Source organism: Cololabis saira, chromosome 14 (genome assembly GCF_033807715.1).
Source record: "Cololabis saira isolate AMF1-May2022 chromosome 14, fColSai1.1, whole genome shotgun sequence".
In the NCBI taxonomy this organism is placed as follows: Eukaryota; Metazoa; Chordata; class Actinopteri; order Beloniformes; family Belonidae; genus Cololabis; species Cololabis saira.
In genome coordinates, this window is record NC_084600.1 from 21,029,698 (window position 1) to 21,045,746 (window position 16,049).

At 40.0% G+C, this 16,049-nt stretch overlaps 1 protein-coding gene across 1 annotated transcript; it reads left to right on the plus strand.

Moving 5' to 3' along the window:
* Positions 1-2,182: 2,182 nt before the first annotated feature.
* Positions 2,183-15,670, plus strand: eral1 (Era-like 12S mitochondrial rRNA chaperone 1). The gene is made up of 11 exons (XM_061740106.1): positions 2,183-2,396; positions 6,503-6,661; positions 6,830-6,957; positions 7,051-7,128; positions 7,218-7,264; positions 7,366-7,427; positions 7,569-7,681; positions 9,408-9,719; positions 10,612-10,761; positions 11,779-11,859; positions 15,232-15,670. The coding sequence occupies exons 1-11, from the start codon at positions 2,291-2,293 to the stop codon at positions 15,352-15,354; spliced, it is 1,359 nt and encodes a 452-aa protein (XP_061596090.1). The 5' UTR covers positions 2,183-2,290; the 3' UTR covers positions 15,355-15,670.
* The last annotated feature ends 379 nt before the right edge of the window (positions 15,671-16,049 follow it).

Below are 16,049 nucleotides of genomic sequence, written 5' to 3' on the forward strand. Positions count from 1 at the left end.
TATACTTTGTTATTCCTCATGAGTGTTGGGCTTTATTTATTAGCACAGAAACTGACAGTTATTGCATGTCTGATCACAGTAAATCAACCAGAAATGCTGAGAAACCTGGTGTGGCAGGAAGTCGTATCTGATACCACCTGACTGAGCTGCAGGAAAAAATACAAAAATCTGCATATTCAAGGAGATCTGACCTGTCAGTGCTTTGTGGAGCAGCAGGCAGAGGCTTTCCATGAAAACATCCTGGATCTCATCGGAAAATACACTTCAAGTGGGCTACAGGTTATAATTTAATGGTATACAGGCAAAGGCTTTTTGTCTCTCTCTATTTCTCTCTTTCTCTCTCTTAGGAGTGAGCTCTTTCTTAAGGACAAAGTTAATGCAGTTATAGAAACAACTCTGATACACTCCCACGTGAAGCAGCCATGTGAGGAAAGCCCAGCAAGGGAATAAAAGGCCCTGAATGAATTTGAGAGAGGCAGGGAGAGAGTGGGAGAGAGGGAGAGAAAGTTCAAATATAGAGAAAGATCCTCAAATGTCCTTTTTGGTTTCTGGTTCAGTTGGAATTCAGCGGTAAGTGTCCGCTAAAAGCTCCATTTTTGTTGCCTTTCCATTGCTGCTAAGCTTTTAGAGTTAGATGATGACAGATTGTGAGCTACCTGATATCCTTCATCATTCCCCCCAGTGGAGGTGTTTGTTCCAACCCGAGCAAGTCCTCAAGGACTAACAAACAGCCGGCGTGTTCGATGGACTACTGGGAGACATCTGCTCTGCCTGGTTTTGCCATGCATGAGAACAACATGTTTTGGTAATCAATCAATATGCAAACTGTGTCCTTTTAGACGAATGATTAACCTCACGGACCTCATGGTTATAAAGCCATTATCTCAGTGTGTTATTGTGAATGAAGATTTGCAGGGAGTATTTATGGACAGCATGCAGTGTTTTCCTCCTGACATGGCTTTAAACACTGATGCTGTATATATCCTCAGCAACATTGCCACAACTGCGCTCCAAGCACCCTCGGGGAAAAGCTCTGTTCTGCGTACTCGGGGGACGAGAGGGACAGAAAAAGTCTGCGCAGTGAAATCTCATTTGTGGTTACAGGCTAAGTATTCTTCACAAGGTAATCTGGAGAATATCATCCATACCAAAAACATCCTGTGAGCACTGACTGCAAGTTGTTCATCCTAGCAGATGGATTTCTGCAATATGATGAGGGGATTTGGAAGTGCCACTGGGTGCTTTTAGCCTTTCTACCTGCTGTGGTGACAGGTGGTTTCCAAACTGGGCCCCCCAGGGTGCTCAAGCAGTTAGAGAGGATTTGATGTAAAATTATACACAAATGACAAGTTTTATAATTGTTTCATCATGTAGTTATGCAAATACTCCTGCCGAATGATTTCCTCTTACTCTCATAGTTCCTCTAAAGTTAAGAATCTTTCATTTAATTTGTCAAGCTTTGTTCATTGTCTTAGTGTGTTCCTCTTTTGCTGTAGAGACTTAAACTGCTGTTACATATGCAGTATATCAGGACAGGGAGACAAATTCTGCTGCATAGTTTTTATTGACTTTTATTGACTATGCACTTGTGGATAGATGTCAACTTAAATGCACGAGTGGTTGTGCCCTCCCTCCCCCACTATAGTTGCAGTTCAGGTAAAACCTTGTTTTGACTTTGCACACACACAGTTACACAGACATACACACCTGCTCACTCACCTGTGCGTTTCCCTGGGTTTTTCTCATTTCATACTACTAGCGGATGCCATCCCTCACCCGACCCTCCCTCACATATGTTTATATTAATTGTTAAAAAAATTGTATGTATTTATATATATATATATATAAAATATATTGATATGTATTTATATATGATGAAAATTATATATGTTATATATTCAAAAAAATAATAATAAAAATGCACGAGTATCTTTAAATAACACAAGTCAGGTCAGACAAAAAAATGGGGGCAAAAACATTTCAATTGCTTCTGACAGAAGCCATTTAACCAGGGGTTTGTGATTGATGTGTTCAGGGTAAAAGCTCGGAGGACCTGCGCTTTTTACAGGAGGTCAGTATCTGCAGTTCCACCATCCGTCGCTAGGGGGCGATGTCGCCTCCAGCCAGACCTCTACAGCGATGCTCCTCAAAACGGAAAAGGTTTGTCTTTGGTCAAAACAATATGGTGGCGCCCTGTGGGCAACGTGAGCGTAAACAAGCAGCTCGACTCTTGAACATAAACCCCCCGTCCTGCCAGGTGAAGCGGAGCCGCAGCTGAGTGGGAGGCTCCATGGCTCTCCGGGTGTGCGGCCGGCTCCTCAGCGGCTGCTCGGTCCTCTCCAGCCGGCTCCCCGCTGCTGCTGGCCGGGGAAGTGCGTCATGCCTCCTCTCTGCGGGTCAGTCCAGAAAACGGGGGTTTTCTCTTATTATTGTTCGCAAAGTTAAATTTTTAAGTGGGAATCTGTTAAAGGAGAAGTTTAAAGTGGGACTTTCTCGATGTTAGTGTTTTTTGAAGCTCCAGTTTAGGCTGGCATGTGCCACTAGTAGGAGAGGTCATAGCATCATTTGATTAAAGGGGACATGTTATGAAAAAAGGCAGGTTTATTTGTACAGCACAATTCAACACAAGGTAATTCAAAGTGCTTTACATCAACATTAAAAGCAGTGTGTGTGTGTATATACATATGTGTGTGTGTATATATTAAAATGCATATGTATTTAGGTTTTTACCAACTTGGTAGTTCATTAATATGTATGGAGACAAAACATTTTTTTTTACGTTTCAATCTATACACTATTAAATCTCGTTTGGATTCATGTTAAAAAAAATTAAGAGCGGCAAGACACAATTAAAGAGTAAAATGAAATAAAATGATAAGAAAAGAGGTAAAATAATAAAAAGCACAAGTTGTTAAAAATAAGGGCAGTAAAGTACAGCAGGTAAGTATTTAATTTAAGAGTACGCTTCAGTAAACAGTAATGTTTTTAGGCCTGATTTGAAGGAGCTGACAGTTGGAGCAGACCTCAGGTCTACAGGAAGTTTGTTCCACCGGTGAGGAGCAGAATTACTGAACGCTGCCTCACCTTGCTTGGTTCTGGTTCTGGAACCACAACAAACCAGATCCAGATGAACCTCAGGGGTCTGGGAGCTTCATAGGAACTAACAGATCAACCATGTTGTGGCAGGGTGGAGGAGCAGCCACTCAGCCGATTGGGCACAGGTGTGCCCAATCAACCTCTCCACCCTGCCTGGCTACATAAGAAATGGCTGCACACCAGCAAGAGGTCTGCTGGGAGAAGGTTCCTGCACTAAACCCTGTGTCCTCTGTCCTGTCGGTCGGCCCCAGTGGCAACGAGCTTGCTACACATGTATTTTGGTCCAAGACCATTCAGTGCTTTGTAGACCAGCAGTAAGATTTAAACTCTATCCCTTGACTCACTAGAAGCCAGTGTAGTGGTTTCATGACCGGTGTAATATGGTCCAGCTTTTCTATTGCATATATGTTGTGTGTGGAAAATACAATTTAAAAACAGCATACTGTAATTTTTTTTGGAGCCACCAAAGATGGAAAATCCAGTCTCCCAATCTTCATCTCCTCCAGCTCTCACATCATGATGCGTTTGCTGCTGAACAGCATGATAATAGCATAAAGCTGCAGGACAGATCTCAAAGGAGGCACTCTAACTGGATGTGGAGTCCAGTGGGCGTTTCCTAAAACCATCTGCTATAAACAGAGTTTTAGTGTCATGGTGAAAAGATTTCTGTTGTACTTTGACCCTGTGGTATTTTTGACCTCTGCATGGACATTTAATCAAAGCAGCACAGATGCCTGCATGTTAAATTACCAGTTTCATTTAAAGCAAGGGTGAGCAATCCTGGTCCTCAAGGGCCGGTGTCCGCATGTTTTAGAGATGTTTTCCTGCTTCATTGCACCATGATACAAGTGACTGTGGCGTTAACAGAGTTGTGCAGACTTTGATGACAAGGTGATGACGATGATTAATTAGAATCAGGTGTGTTAAAGCAGACAAAACTCTAAAACAGGCATCTCCGACTCCAGTCCTCGAGGGCCACAGTCCTGCATCTTTTAGATGTTTCCCTGCTTCAGCACCCCATGATACAAGGAGCTGTGTCAACAACAGACTAGGGCTGCACGATTCTGGACAAAATGAGAATCACGATTTTTTTGCTTAGAATTGAGATCACGATTCTCTCACGATTTTTTTCCAATATAAAATTTATTGCACTTATTACTTTAACTTTGCAACAGCTGAACAAAAATATAATAACAATAAACATCTCTTGTCTTCTTTACACAAACCTTTGAATAATTTAAACAATAATAACAATTTTGAACAATATTTGTTCCTCCCTGAGTTGAACACCCTTTCAGAAAGGGGACTTGTAACAGATCCTGTAGTTCTGAGGCAACACATTATTCCTCTGGCTGGGATGAACCCCCCATTGCCTTTTGCTGCTATTAAGAAGCTGCCGATACAAAAGGTAAACGTTACAAAAAATATGATGGTGCCTGATAAAAGACTGGCATCAACTTTGTAACAGCTGACATTGAACATAAAAACAATAAACATCCAAAACATTTTTTTTTTTTTTTTTTTTTTAATTTTTAAATCGTCGTCATTTGGAAATGAGATTGCGTTCAAGCATGAATCGAGATCGCGATTTTTTTTAACGATTAATCGTGCAGCCCTACAACAGACAGACCTTGATGACAAGCTGATGACCACCATTCATTTGAATCATGTGTGTTGTTGCAAGGAGACATCTAAAACATTCAGGACTCCGGACCTTGAGGGCCAGGATTGCCCACCCCTTGAATTAAAAGACTATAGGTCTAGGTATCTGTTTGGCTTAAGGCTTTTCTCCCACTAGGGGAGTTTTTACCTGACATTGTTTATGTAATAATTGCTCGGGGGTTTATGTTCATGTTCTGGGTCTCTGGAAAGCGTCTGAAGACAACATCTGTTGTATTAGACGCTATATAAATAAAATTGAATTGAATTGAATATTGGCAAAAAAAAAGAGCCAAAGAAAATTTACATCATGGTAAAGATGGTTTAGAAACAAAGAAAAAAGAAATTGATGACGAGAGAAAATTGGAGAATGACTGAGCAAAGACCAAAGAAAGTAATTACCCTCCACGTCTACAGGGTCACCTGCGGAGCTAAAAGCTGCAGAAGTCCCTTGTGTTGCTTTAAAACCTCACAAAGTTGTGTCAACCTGTTTTAAAAAAGAAGAAGAGCTTCATACAATGCTGTTAGTACATGACAAAAATATGAGGTACAATTATCTCAAATTTGCATTAAACTCCTCCGTTTGAGTAATTTACTTAGATGCTGAATGAGGCAACATGTCCACAGTGAAAAACAGATTTAGTTTTAATTTTCTTTTCTTTAAAAAAAACATTGATCACTTTGTTTTGAATGTAGATGGATTAATATGAATTTAACGCCTGAAATTGTGTTATTATTTAATTATGGCTCTTGTCCTTTAGACTCTAAAAGGCTGTTTCCTGTTTATCAGCTGAAGGAAAAGCGCACGTGCACATATGAGCATCATTTTGTGACACCACTTAGGGAGCCAGACACATAACCTTCTCTGCCTGCAGCTCACGCTCATTGTGTTTGGACTGAATTAGGATGCAGTAACTGTGTCCAGCAGTAACTGTGTACTCACACGTGCACTGACACACATGTGTCAGTTATAACTTCCAACAAAATCCAACATACCCACAATTTAGATGGTAACACTTGACTTTTCCCCATTTAAGAAGTCTGCAACGCTGCTGCCAACGCACATCTGTGAGCGAGGCGTTAAACTTTAGTCTAATGTCGGTGAAGTAAAAGTGATGAATATAATTTAAAATTTAAGGTTAAGCTGAGTGTCTATGTATATCTTAAAGCGTTTGGTGATTTGGTGTTTATGTTCTAGTGAGGGATGCTTGATCACCCAAATTTCATCACCTGCACCAGCCCAGGTCCTCTGCTCAAACTATGGCGTCCTGTATTCGTCAGGTATTAATCTAACGTGTTCTCAGTTGGTTGAGTAATCGTTTTACTCTGAAAATAGCTGATAGCACATAAAAAATGTACTCTGTCAAAATAAAAGCCTGGATGAAAACTAGCCAATACTTACTTTTGCGTAACCAGCAAATCATTAACATTTCTTTTTAAATTAATTGAATAATAAAAAGGATTGATTTATCAAATAAATAATAATAGGAAACATTTCAGGATACAATCTAAATAAAAATAAAAAGACGATTTAAACACACAAAAGCTGGTTTGGCTTTCAGCAAAGTGTTTCTGTGATTAATTGTAAAAAAAAAAAAAAAAAAAAAAAAAAAAAAAACCCATCCCATCTTTGACCAAAAACATCTGAGTTGATTATATTATTGTGTCATCAACAATGAGTCTGCATAATCAGTCAGCCTGCAGTGCTGCTGGCATCAAACTGATGGAGATCTTGATGTCTTTACAGGAAGTGCAGCCTGCAGCCAAGGAGGACGGGCCGGATTCATCTTCACTCCTGCCTGTTTTATTACATCTGAGGCATTTCTCAGCAGACTGATGAAAGGGAAAGCAGCAGAGGCAGACGGCAGCACTTATCGCCTTCCAGCCTCAGTTCCGCCAGACGGCAGTAAGCAGACCGCTGCCTCGGAGATTTATGTCTCTAAACTGCTTTGGTCATTCAGCCTCAGCTTCCTCCGAAAAAAACGCGGATGTCATCTTGCTGCCAAACTAATGATATTATTTTCTTTCCGAGTCGTTTCCTGACTAATGAATCATGCCGTTCTTGTCTTTTTAGGTGAGCAGCTATCTTTGTTACTGAGACATCCTGATCAGCCTCGTGACTCAAAGGTTTTGAAAGTGGCTATAATCGGTGCCCCAAATGCTGGCAAGTCCACGTTGTCCAATCAGCTCCTCGGGACAAAGGTCTTTGTCTTGTTCCTTAAACCCACATGCTGCAACGCACTGGTGTTACTGTGGAGAAACTGGCATTTACAAATCAATCATTGTTTCTTGAAGGTGTTTGCTGTGTCCAAGAAAGTGCACACTACACGGTCACGTGCCCTGGGCGTCCTAACGGAGAATGACACGCAGATCGTAAGAGCTTTTTCATGTCCTGTTGTACGTGAATAATGCAGTCTGTAGGAAAAAATGCCTGTGGCTTAAATTTGTGCATGTTTCTGCAGATTTTGCTGGACACTCCTGGTCTCACAACCCCCTCAAAGGTCAAAAGGTGCTTTTCCTGATTAGTTATTTTGTGTTACTCTAAGTCTCTCGTCTCCTGGTGGTTTTAATGTCCTGTGAAAGATATGAATGGCCCCTCTGTCTCCACAGACACCAGCTGGAGAAGTCTTTGCTCGTGGATCCCTGGGACTCTGTTAAAGAGGCTGACCTGAGTAGGAAATGTTTTGTCTGAGCCATTAATTAACTAGACCTGTGCTGCACTTTTTTTTTCCTTTTTTTTTATATGCTCTTTGAATTCTTCAATTGTAACGAGGCGGTGCGTTTCTTTTAACTTGATATCTGTTCGTTGCCAGTTGTAGTCATGGTGGATGTGGCAGACAGATGGATGTGCAGCAGGCTCGACTTGGAGGTGCTGAAATGTCTGGCCCAGCACCCACGTATCCCAGCAGTCCTGGTCCTCAACAAGGTATCCTTTCATAGAATAATATTACATTTCTGCCATATAATCAGCCCTAGCACTCTTTTTTTTTTTTTTGAACTGATAAGTCTCAGTGTGTGCAGCTGTGAAAGGGGGTGTTGGATGTGCCTTTTGACACTTCCTGCTCACGAAATAGTCCATTAGTCGCCTGCCAGTGAATTCATCCAAGTGTAATAGGATGTTTAAATGAAGGGGTATGAGGAATAAACCAAAACCACAATTCACGAAAGTGGAAAATGTGAATGTGGAATGAGAGGAATGCTCACAGAAAGTTGTTGATGGTGTAAACAAGTCAGTTAAAATAAGCTGTTTACTGTAACCTTCACTCTCTACAGTTGTTTACCTTTTACTGGGATAACTTCACATTAAAGTTCTTAAACTTAATAAATAAACCAGATAAAACAAAATAAAACAGTTTGACAATTCTGACACCATCTCATAACCTGCAGGTGTGGAAATATCTTTAGGATTTGGTCAAATCAAAGTAAATGGATAAAAAAACCAACATATTTATTACAGTTAATGTTACATTTTCTATCATGTCCTCTTTATCTTCTGTAGTATCAGGACTTTAAACAGCATTAGCAACAAGGTAAAACTTTGTTCTGACAACCAGCTTTAATGTGACAGCTGCATGAGTCGTCTCATAAAGCCTGCTCCAGCTCGTTGTGATTGGTTCGGTACGTTCTGTACCGGTGGAAACGAGGGCTACCAGCTCTGATCCTGTCTAGGGGTGGGTATTGGGAAGGACCTCACGATACGATACGCATCACGATACTTGAGCCACGATACGATACAAATTGCGATATCCCGATTATGCGATATATCGCGATATTCTACATAGTTCACCGAAAAATTTAAAAATGCATTACACATCTTAAAATCCAAGTTGTATATATGTACATCAGATGATAGTGATAATGCATTGGACAGACTGAGTCAAAACAATGTAATTCAAACTTTCCATTTTAATTATGCAACATATTTGCATGAAAAACACACACAATGAAAAGTGCAGTGTGTGCATTATTTTTAGATACAAAATACTCAAAATAAAATGCAGTGTCTCACCCACACTGAAATTGAAATCACAAAAATACAGTACAGCTACTTGCCACTGACTTAAAATGACAAAAATAAAATCCAGTGTCTCACCCACACTGAAATCATAAAATAAAGTGCAGCTAGGGGTGGGCAAAAATATTGATACGGCAATATATCGCGATACATACATTGAATATCGATATCGTATCGGGAGACTATGTATCGCAATATATTGCCGTATCAATATTTTTGCCCACCCCTAATCCTGGCAGATATCATTGTAGATTCACTATTTCCACGACTGTGGTTTTCACGGCTGATTTCAGTCTGAGACTCTAAAGTTGTCCTCGTCTGGAGCAGGAACGTGTGTTTTCAACATGTTTCCATGGTAATCAGGATGATTGAGAGGCGCCATTTTGAAATTAAAAGGTGTGGCTTTATTTTTAAAATACAAACCTCGGCTGTCCCATTTGAACCCTTTGTAAACTACAAGATACAAGCGTCCTGACACATAGATGCCAAAGTGGGGAAATTCTTAATATCTGGACTATTTGCCATCTGCAGCTCCTATCTGTTCAAAAGAATATATCTTGAACTTGCACTGAGGTTACAAGGGAACAAGGGAAATACCTGGTACTCGGTGGCCTAACACTTGTCCCGTTTGTTCAAGGTGGACCAGGTCAAGGCCAAGGACAGACTGTTGGACATCACAGGCCATCTGACATGTGGAGTGGTCAACGGACGGAAAGTCCGGGTCAGGCCGGTTATCAAGCCCCCGTGGGCTGAAAAGAGGCCGGAGAGAGAGCCAGAGGTGGAGTTGTCTGGAGAGGAGGAGAGCGCAGCAGCTGAGGACACCGCTCAGTCCGACTCGGTGCTGAACAAAGAGCAGCTGAACCATCTGAGGGGCCAACAAGGCTGGCCTCACTTCAGGGACGTCTTCATGCTGTCGTCTCTGGACGCAGAGGACGTGGAGACACTGAAGGTAAACAACCTTTGATCTAGGGCTGCACGATTCTGGACAAAATGAGAATCACGATTTTTTTGCTTAGAATTGAGATCACGATTCTCTCACGATTTTTTTCCAATATAAAATGTATTGCACTTATTACTTTAACTTTGCAACAGCTGAACAAAAATATAATAACAATAAACATCTCTTGTCTTCTTTACACAAACCTTTGAATAATTTAAACAATAATAACAATTTTGAACAATATTTGTTCCTCCCTGAGTTGAACACCCTTTCAGAAAGGGGACTTGTAACAGATCCTGTAGTTCTGAGGCAACAAATTATTCCTCTGGCTGGGATGAACCCCCCATTGCCTTTTGCTGCTATTAAGAAGCTGCCGATACAAAAGGTAAACGTTACAAAAAATATGATGGTGCCTGATAAAAGACATCAACTTTGTAACAGCTGACATTGAACATAAAAACAATAAACATCCAAAAAAAAAAAAAAAAAAAATTTAAATCGTCGTCATTTGGAAATGAGATTGCGTTCAAGCATGAATCGAGATCGCGATTTTTTTTTTAAACGATTAATCGTGCAGCCCTACTTTGATCACAAAGGAAGATGCTTAAAACAGCTGGTAAAAACCTTTAAAGTCCTGATGTATCATATGTGATTGATATTCTGACACCTCCCCCAGAATCAGAACAATTAAAATAAAAGCTTTATACAATTTAAAAAAAATATATTTATTTCATGTTCAATGAAAGGCTGCCTTGAATTTCTATTTCAGCTCCTCATAAGTGCAAATTAAAACACTCCAATGTTGTTGTTGTGATGGTGGGTGGAGGCCAACCAACCTCCAGTTATAATAGATGCAGTTTCCTGTTTAATATGTGGCGACTCGCGTCCTCTGTGCCTGCAGAGCTATTTCATGGTTGCGGCTCAGCCGGGGTCATGGCAGTACCACAGCGAGGTCCTGACTGACCAGAGACCCGAGGACATCTGCACCAACACCATCAGAGAGAAGCTGCTGGAGTACCTCCCCCAGGAAGTGCCCTACTCAGTGACGCAGGTGACGAATGACGCACTTCTGGAGCGACGCTCTCACGTCACGTGATCAGACATGACGGCAAACGGGGGACGCCTATCACTGCACTCGTTCTCAGGCTTGTGTACAGTATAGATAAAACACATTCTTCTGAGTTTGACTCATGTGTTGGTCTTTCGTCTGTTTCGTTAACATCTGCAAGGTCTACTTTTGTCGTCGTCGTCGTCGTCGTCTCTGTTTTCTGAGTGATATTTGTGAGATGCTCAGATTTATCTGCAGCTGTAGAATACCACCGTTCACTATTCTGATTTTTTTTTTTAAACTTATCAGCAGCACTTGCAGTTACTGTAGCATGCGCATATATATATATATATATATATATATATATATATATATATATATATATATATATATATATATGTTATAATGTCATCATATCATAATATAAATACATCATAATGTAATAATATATATATACATGTTATAAGGTAATAATATGTATATATGTTTATAATGTAAATATAAATATTACTAAGAATACTATAGAAATATTGAATTAATATAAATACCATGTCATAGCTATCCGTTTCTTGTTATTTTCATATAAAAGTACGTTTGTCAATGTTTATAATTATTCACAAGTATGCAGTGTCATAACTACATCTCTGACGTTCATAACAAACCAAACTGTTTGAAAAAGCTGTTGAAAATTGAGCAAGTTAAGGTTGTTTAAGCAGTACATGCACCATTAAACACAATGTTATGAGCGAGTGAGCTCCCCCGAGGCAAGATGGCCGCCGTGTGACGACGTCGCTCTGCATTGGCAGCAGCGCGGGCGAGTCATCTAGCCTTTATATATATCTATGGTAGCATGTAGCATGAGTACTTCTAGGAAACACCACACACAAGCAAAGAATGCTGGGAAATGTAGTCCACTGCTTCTGCACCCTGTTGTAACTCCACAGCTGTTCATTATATCCCATACTTTATCATTGTTTATGGGATTTGATATTAAAAGGTGTGTGTATGTGCTTTTTTCAGTCTGTTGAGCTGTGGCAAGATGGAGAAAATGGGGAGCTTGATGTTTGTGTGAAACTTTACGCCCAGAAAGAGACTCATGTGGTGAGTGGTTTCCACATTTCTTTATTTTTGTCGGATGTAAAGCGATGATTTAGTTTGTTGGACGTGTGTTCTGCTTCAGTTTCGCCTGTATTTATGAAATGACGGTCTCAACTGTCCTTCAGTTGGAGGGATCTCAATGCTGTCAGCAGTAACTGTAATGAGATGGGCGATCCCTGAACCTCTCATCTCCAGACATCAGCTGTATGTGATTATAGATTTACCTGCTGGCATTAAGCTCGGCACTTAAGTGCAGCCTCCCAAAGTTATTAACTTGGCTGTCGCTTCCCTGAAATTGTGAAACTCCTGTAATAAATTATGTTTTCGATCTTCTAAATGTGTTTTATGACCTTTATAAAACATTGCTGCTGTATATTTATTTTCACTTTTTCGTATAAATAGTAAAATAGGTTTATCAATCTGTAATTAAAATTTAAAAATATCAAAACATCTAACCAATAAAAAAAGACAGTTGTGCTTTTAATTAAAATGATCATGTGACCTTTAACAATTTCCAAAAAACTGAAGTCAAGTCTCCCAAACACATTTATCTTTACTTCATTGTTATGTTCAGTTTAGAGTTAGTGAATTAAATCTAAGACTAAAACTGAAAGTGGGAAAATAATCCTGTCAACTGAAATGAAAAATAAAACCTAAAGTTTTTTTTATAAAACGAAAAACTAACTGAAACACGATGGAATTCCAGGTGTTTTTGTTGTTTTTGTTTCCTTTTTCGTTTTGTGCCCTTTTAGATATTTGGCGTGTCATTTCTCTATTTACTATCTCTTTTTTTCTAATTTTTATTAATCAAAGGAAAGAATAAAGGTGAGTTTGTTTGTAAAAACAATTCAAAGTGCTTTACATAAAAAGATTGTTTAAAAAAATGCTTTAAAAAGTAAAAGAGTTTAAAAGCAGGAATTTAAGACAGGCAGACATAAGTTAGAAAAGAATGATACAAATAAAGGTTACAGTGCATTGTGGGAGATTACTGAAATGCAGCATTAAGTAAAAAGGTTTTCAACCTTGACTTAAAGAAAATTAGAGAGTTTCAGGAGCCCTGATGCATTCTGGGAGTTTGTTCCGCAGGTGAGCATAAAAGCTGAACACTTCCTCATCGTGTCTGGTTCTAACTCTGGGTACAGTAAGTAGGTGTGACCCTGATGATCTGAGAGTTCTGGTTGGTTCATAATGGACCGGGAGATCAGAGATGTATTTTGGCCTGAGACTATTCAGAGATTTATAAACCAACAGCAGGATTTTATCATCTTTTTTGTGACAGATAAGAAGCCAGTGTAAATATCTTAGAAACAGAGTTATATAGTCCACTCTCTTGGTCTTGGGCTGCAGCGTTCTGGACTAACTGCAGCCGTTTGATTAATATTTTAGGGAGACCCGTGAGAACAGAGTTACAATAGTCCAGTTTACTAAAGATAAAAGCCTGGACAAGTTTTTCTAAATCCTGCTGAGACATCAGTCCTTTAATGCTCGATATGTTTTTTAGGCGATAATAGGCTGACTTCACTACTGAGTCCAGAACCACTCCCTGATTTCTGGCTTGGCTACTGGTTTTTAGCTTCATTGCTTGCTTGAGTGGTGACTTTTAATCTTTCTTCCTTGGCTCCAAAAACTATTATTTCTGTTTTGTCTTCATTTAACTGAAGACATTCTGGCTCATCTGCTCTTTAATTTGATCAATGCACCTGATCAATGTTTGAATTGGATTATAGTCTCCTGGTGAGATGATGTAGATTTGTGTCATCTGCATAGTTATGGTACCACTTTTTGTTCTTTTACATTAGTTGAATGAATGAATGGGAACATATAGATGTTAAAAAACAGAGGCCCCAGAATTGAACCTTGAGGAACTCCAATTGTTATTTCTGTTAACTCCGATTTGACAGAGTTACCTAAAAACACAAAACACTTCTTGTCTTTTAGATAGGACTCCAACCAGGGAAGTGTCCACCCAGTTCTTTAACCGCTCTATCAATATGATATAGTCAACAGTATTGAATGCAGCACTGAGATCCAAGACTGAAATGTTGCCGTTATCCGTACTTACGTACTAAGACAGGGCAGATTTGATACGGACCTATAGCTGTTCACAAGTGACCTGTCTAGACTGTTCTTTTTTTTAAAGCGGCTTAAACATGCCTGTTTTTAGGCACTGAGGACAGATACCTGAACCAGAGACGTATTTACGACGTCTAGAAGCTCTGAGGTTATACAATGTCCAACACTCTTAAAAACCCTGTTGGCAGAGCATCAAGGCAGCAGGTGGTGGAGTTCAGGTGACGTATGATGTCGTCCAGGTTCTTATGAGTGACTGGACAGAACTGTGTCCTGGTTCCTCTCACTGGACACCGAGGCAATGCAGAGGATGTTTGTTTTGTTCTTGATAAGATTCTTTCATCCTAATACATCTAACTATTTTATTGACTGTATTTGTTGTTGTGCGGCGACCTTGAGTGCCATGAAAGGTGCCCTATAAATAAAATGTATTATTATTATTATTATTATTATTATTATTATCCTAGATTTTTTTTTTGTCAATATCTCTAAATCCAAGATCTCAAAAACTAAAACTAACCATTTTTTTCTAAACTAAAACTACTGCTGCGTTTGTTAAACTAACTAAACCTAAACTGAATTAAACAAACTGAAAAACAAAATAATAATAAAAACTATTCCAAACCTTTATAACTCTGCTATAGTTTATTACTTTTTTTACAAATATTTTTTAGTAGAAAGCTTAAATACAAATGAATTTCTAATAAATACATAAAACAGATGCAGATGAGACGTTGGTTTGACGTTTAAAGGTGCATTTATGTTCACTAGATGATTAAAAAAAACTCCCACACTGTGATTATAATCAGTCTGTTTCCTGATTAGCCTTTTTATCTTTCCTTACACACTTTTTGAGTCTGTCGTTTTCAAATGTAGCTCGGTTTTGAAATAATACTGACTAATTCAGGCGTTCGGGGTGGAGGAAGGACCGCCTGGAGGGAGCGAAGCCCTTTCCTCTCATCTGTCGCACCTGTTGCCTCTGATGGCTCCTCATGTTCCTCCACATCTCCAAATTCCCTCCTCCCCGTGTTTTTTAACTTGTAAATATTTCACCAGCCTTTCTGAACTATGCATATTTGATGTGGAGAAATATTTGAAACAACATGTGTAAGGCTGAAATGTTTCGAGGCCACTGACCTCCTCCCTCCACCCAAAAATAAATAAACAATAAAACATGGAATTGAAACCAGGATAGAGGTTTAGGTGAGGAAGCGAATCGAAGCTCTGTGAATATGTGAACGTCATTGTTTCACAATATTAAACTTAAGTTTAAGACTGACACGTCCAGTCATCTTGTGTCCACAGAGGATGCTGATCGGCACAGGTGGCCAGATGGTAGCGCGGATCGCCAGAGAGGCGGGCGAGGACCTCAGCCGAGTCTACCTGAGGGAAGTGAGGCTCAAGCTCTCCGTCAAGATAAGGAAGTGAAGAAAGTAGTGGGACTTTCCACGGGGAAATCCTGAGACGTTGGAGCCGATCCTGCTGGATTACGGAGAGAGCTCGAATGGGAGAGGGAGTGAGATCCCCTGATGAGTCTGTTGTGGAACTGTGAAGTGCTGCATACCTGGACCTGGACCTCTGAAAGTTGTGACTGTTTTCATTTACCTTCCCGTTGCAGCGTCTGCTCACGCCGTCCCAGTAGATACCACTTAAACGCTTTTAAACGGGCTCAGCGGCCCGTCAAATTCACGCAGACAGTTGACGGATTTTGAATGCTGCAGAAGAATAAACTAAATAAAATATTCATGTTGTGCAGCATTTGTGGGGACAAACAAACATGCCTCAGGCGCTCATTAAATAGATGTTTTGACATGGATTTGCGTTCATGGCTGAACAGGTCTGGCGAGCCCACAAAAGGCAGATGCTTTATCTCTGGCTCTCAGAGCTTTTTACTTGGCACAGAGCTGAGCTGTAGATAAACCGAGGCGAGACCTGCACAGTCATGTTCGCTCAGATGTCCCTGATGTACCGTCCAATCCTGAACACCCCACCACACACACACATGCACACAGAGACACACTCCCACATCACTTTAGCCTCCTTTACTGCCTTTGAAGTGTGGCCATCCATCCCTGCGACGATCACATCTTGTCTGCTGCTTTCTTGCTTTTTATCCCTCTCTC

Excerpts from the sequence above, each read along its gene's own strand:
- eral1 (XM_061740106.1), top strand. The coding sequence starts at position 2,291 with ATGGCTCTCCGGGTGTGCGGCCGGCTCCTCAGCGGCTGCTCGGTCCTC. Across the intron at positions 2,397-6,502 it reads GTCATGCCTCCTCTCTGCGG|GAAGTGCAGCCTGCAGCCAA; the intron begins GTCAGTCCAGAA and ends ATGTCTTTACAG. Across the intron at positions 6,662-6,829 it reads CTCAGTTCCGCCAGACGGCA|GTGAGCAGCTATCTTTGTTA; the intron begins GTAAGCAGACCG and ends TTGTCTTTTTAG.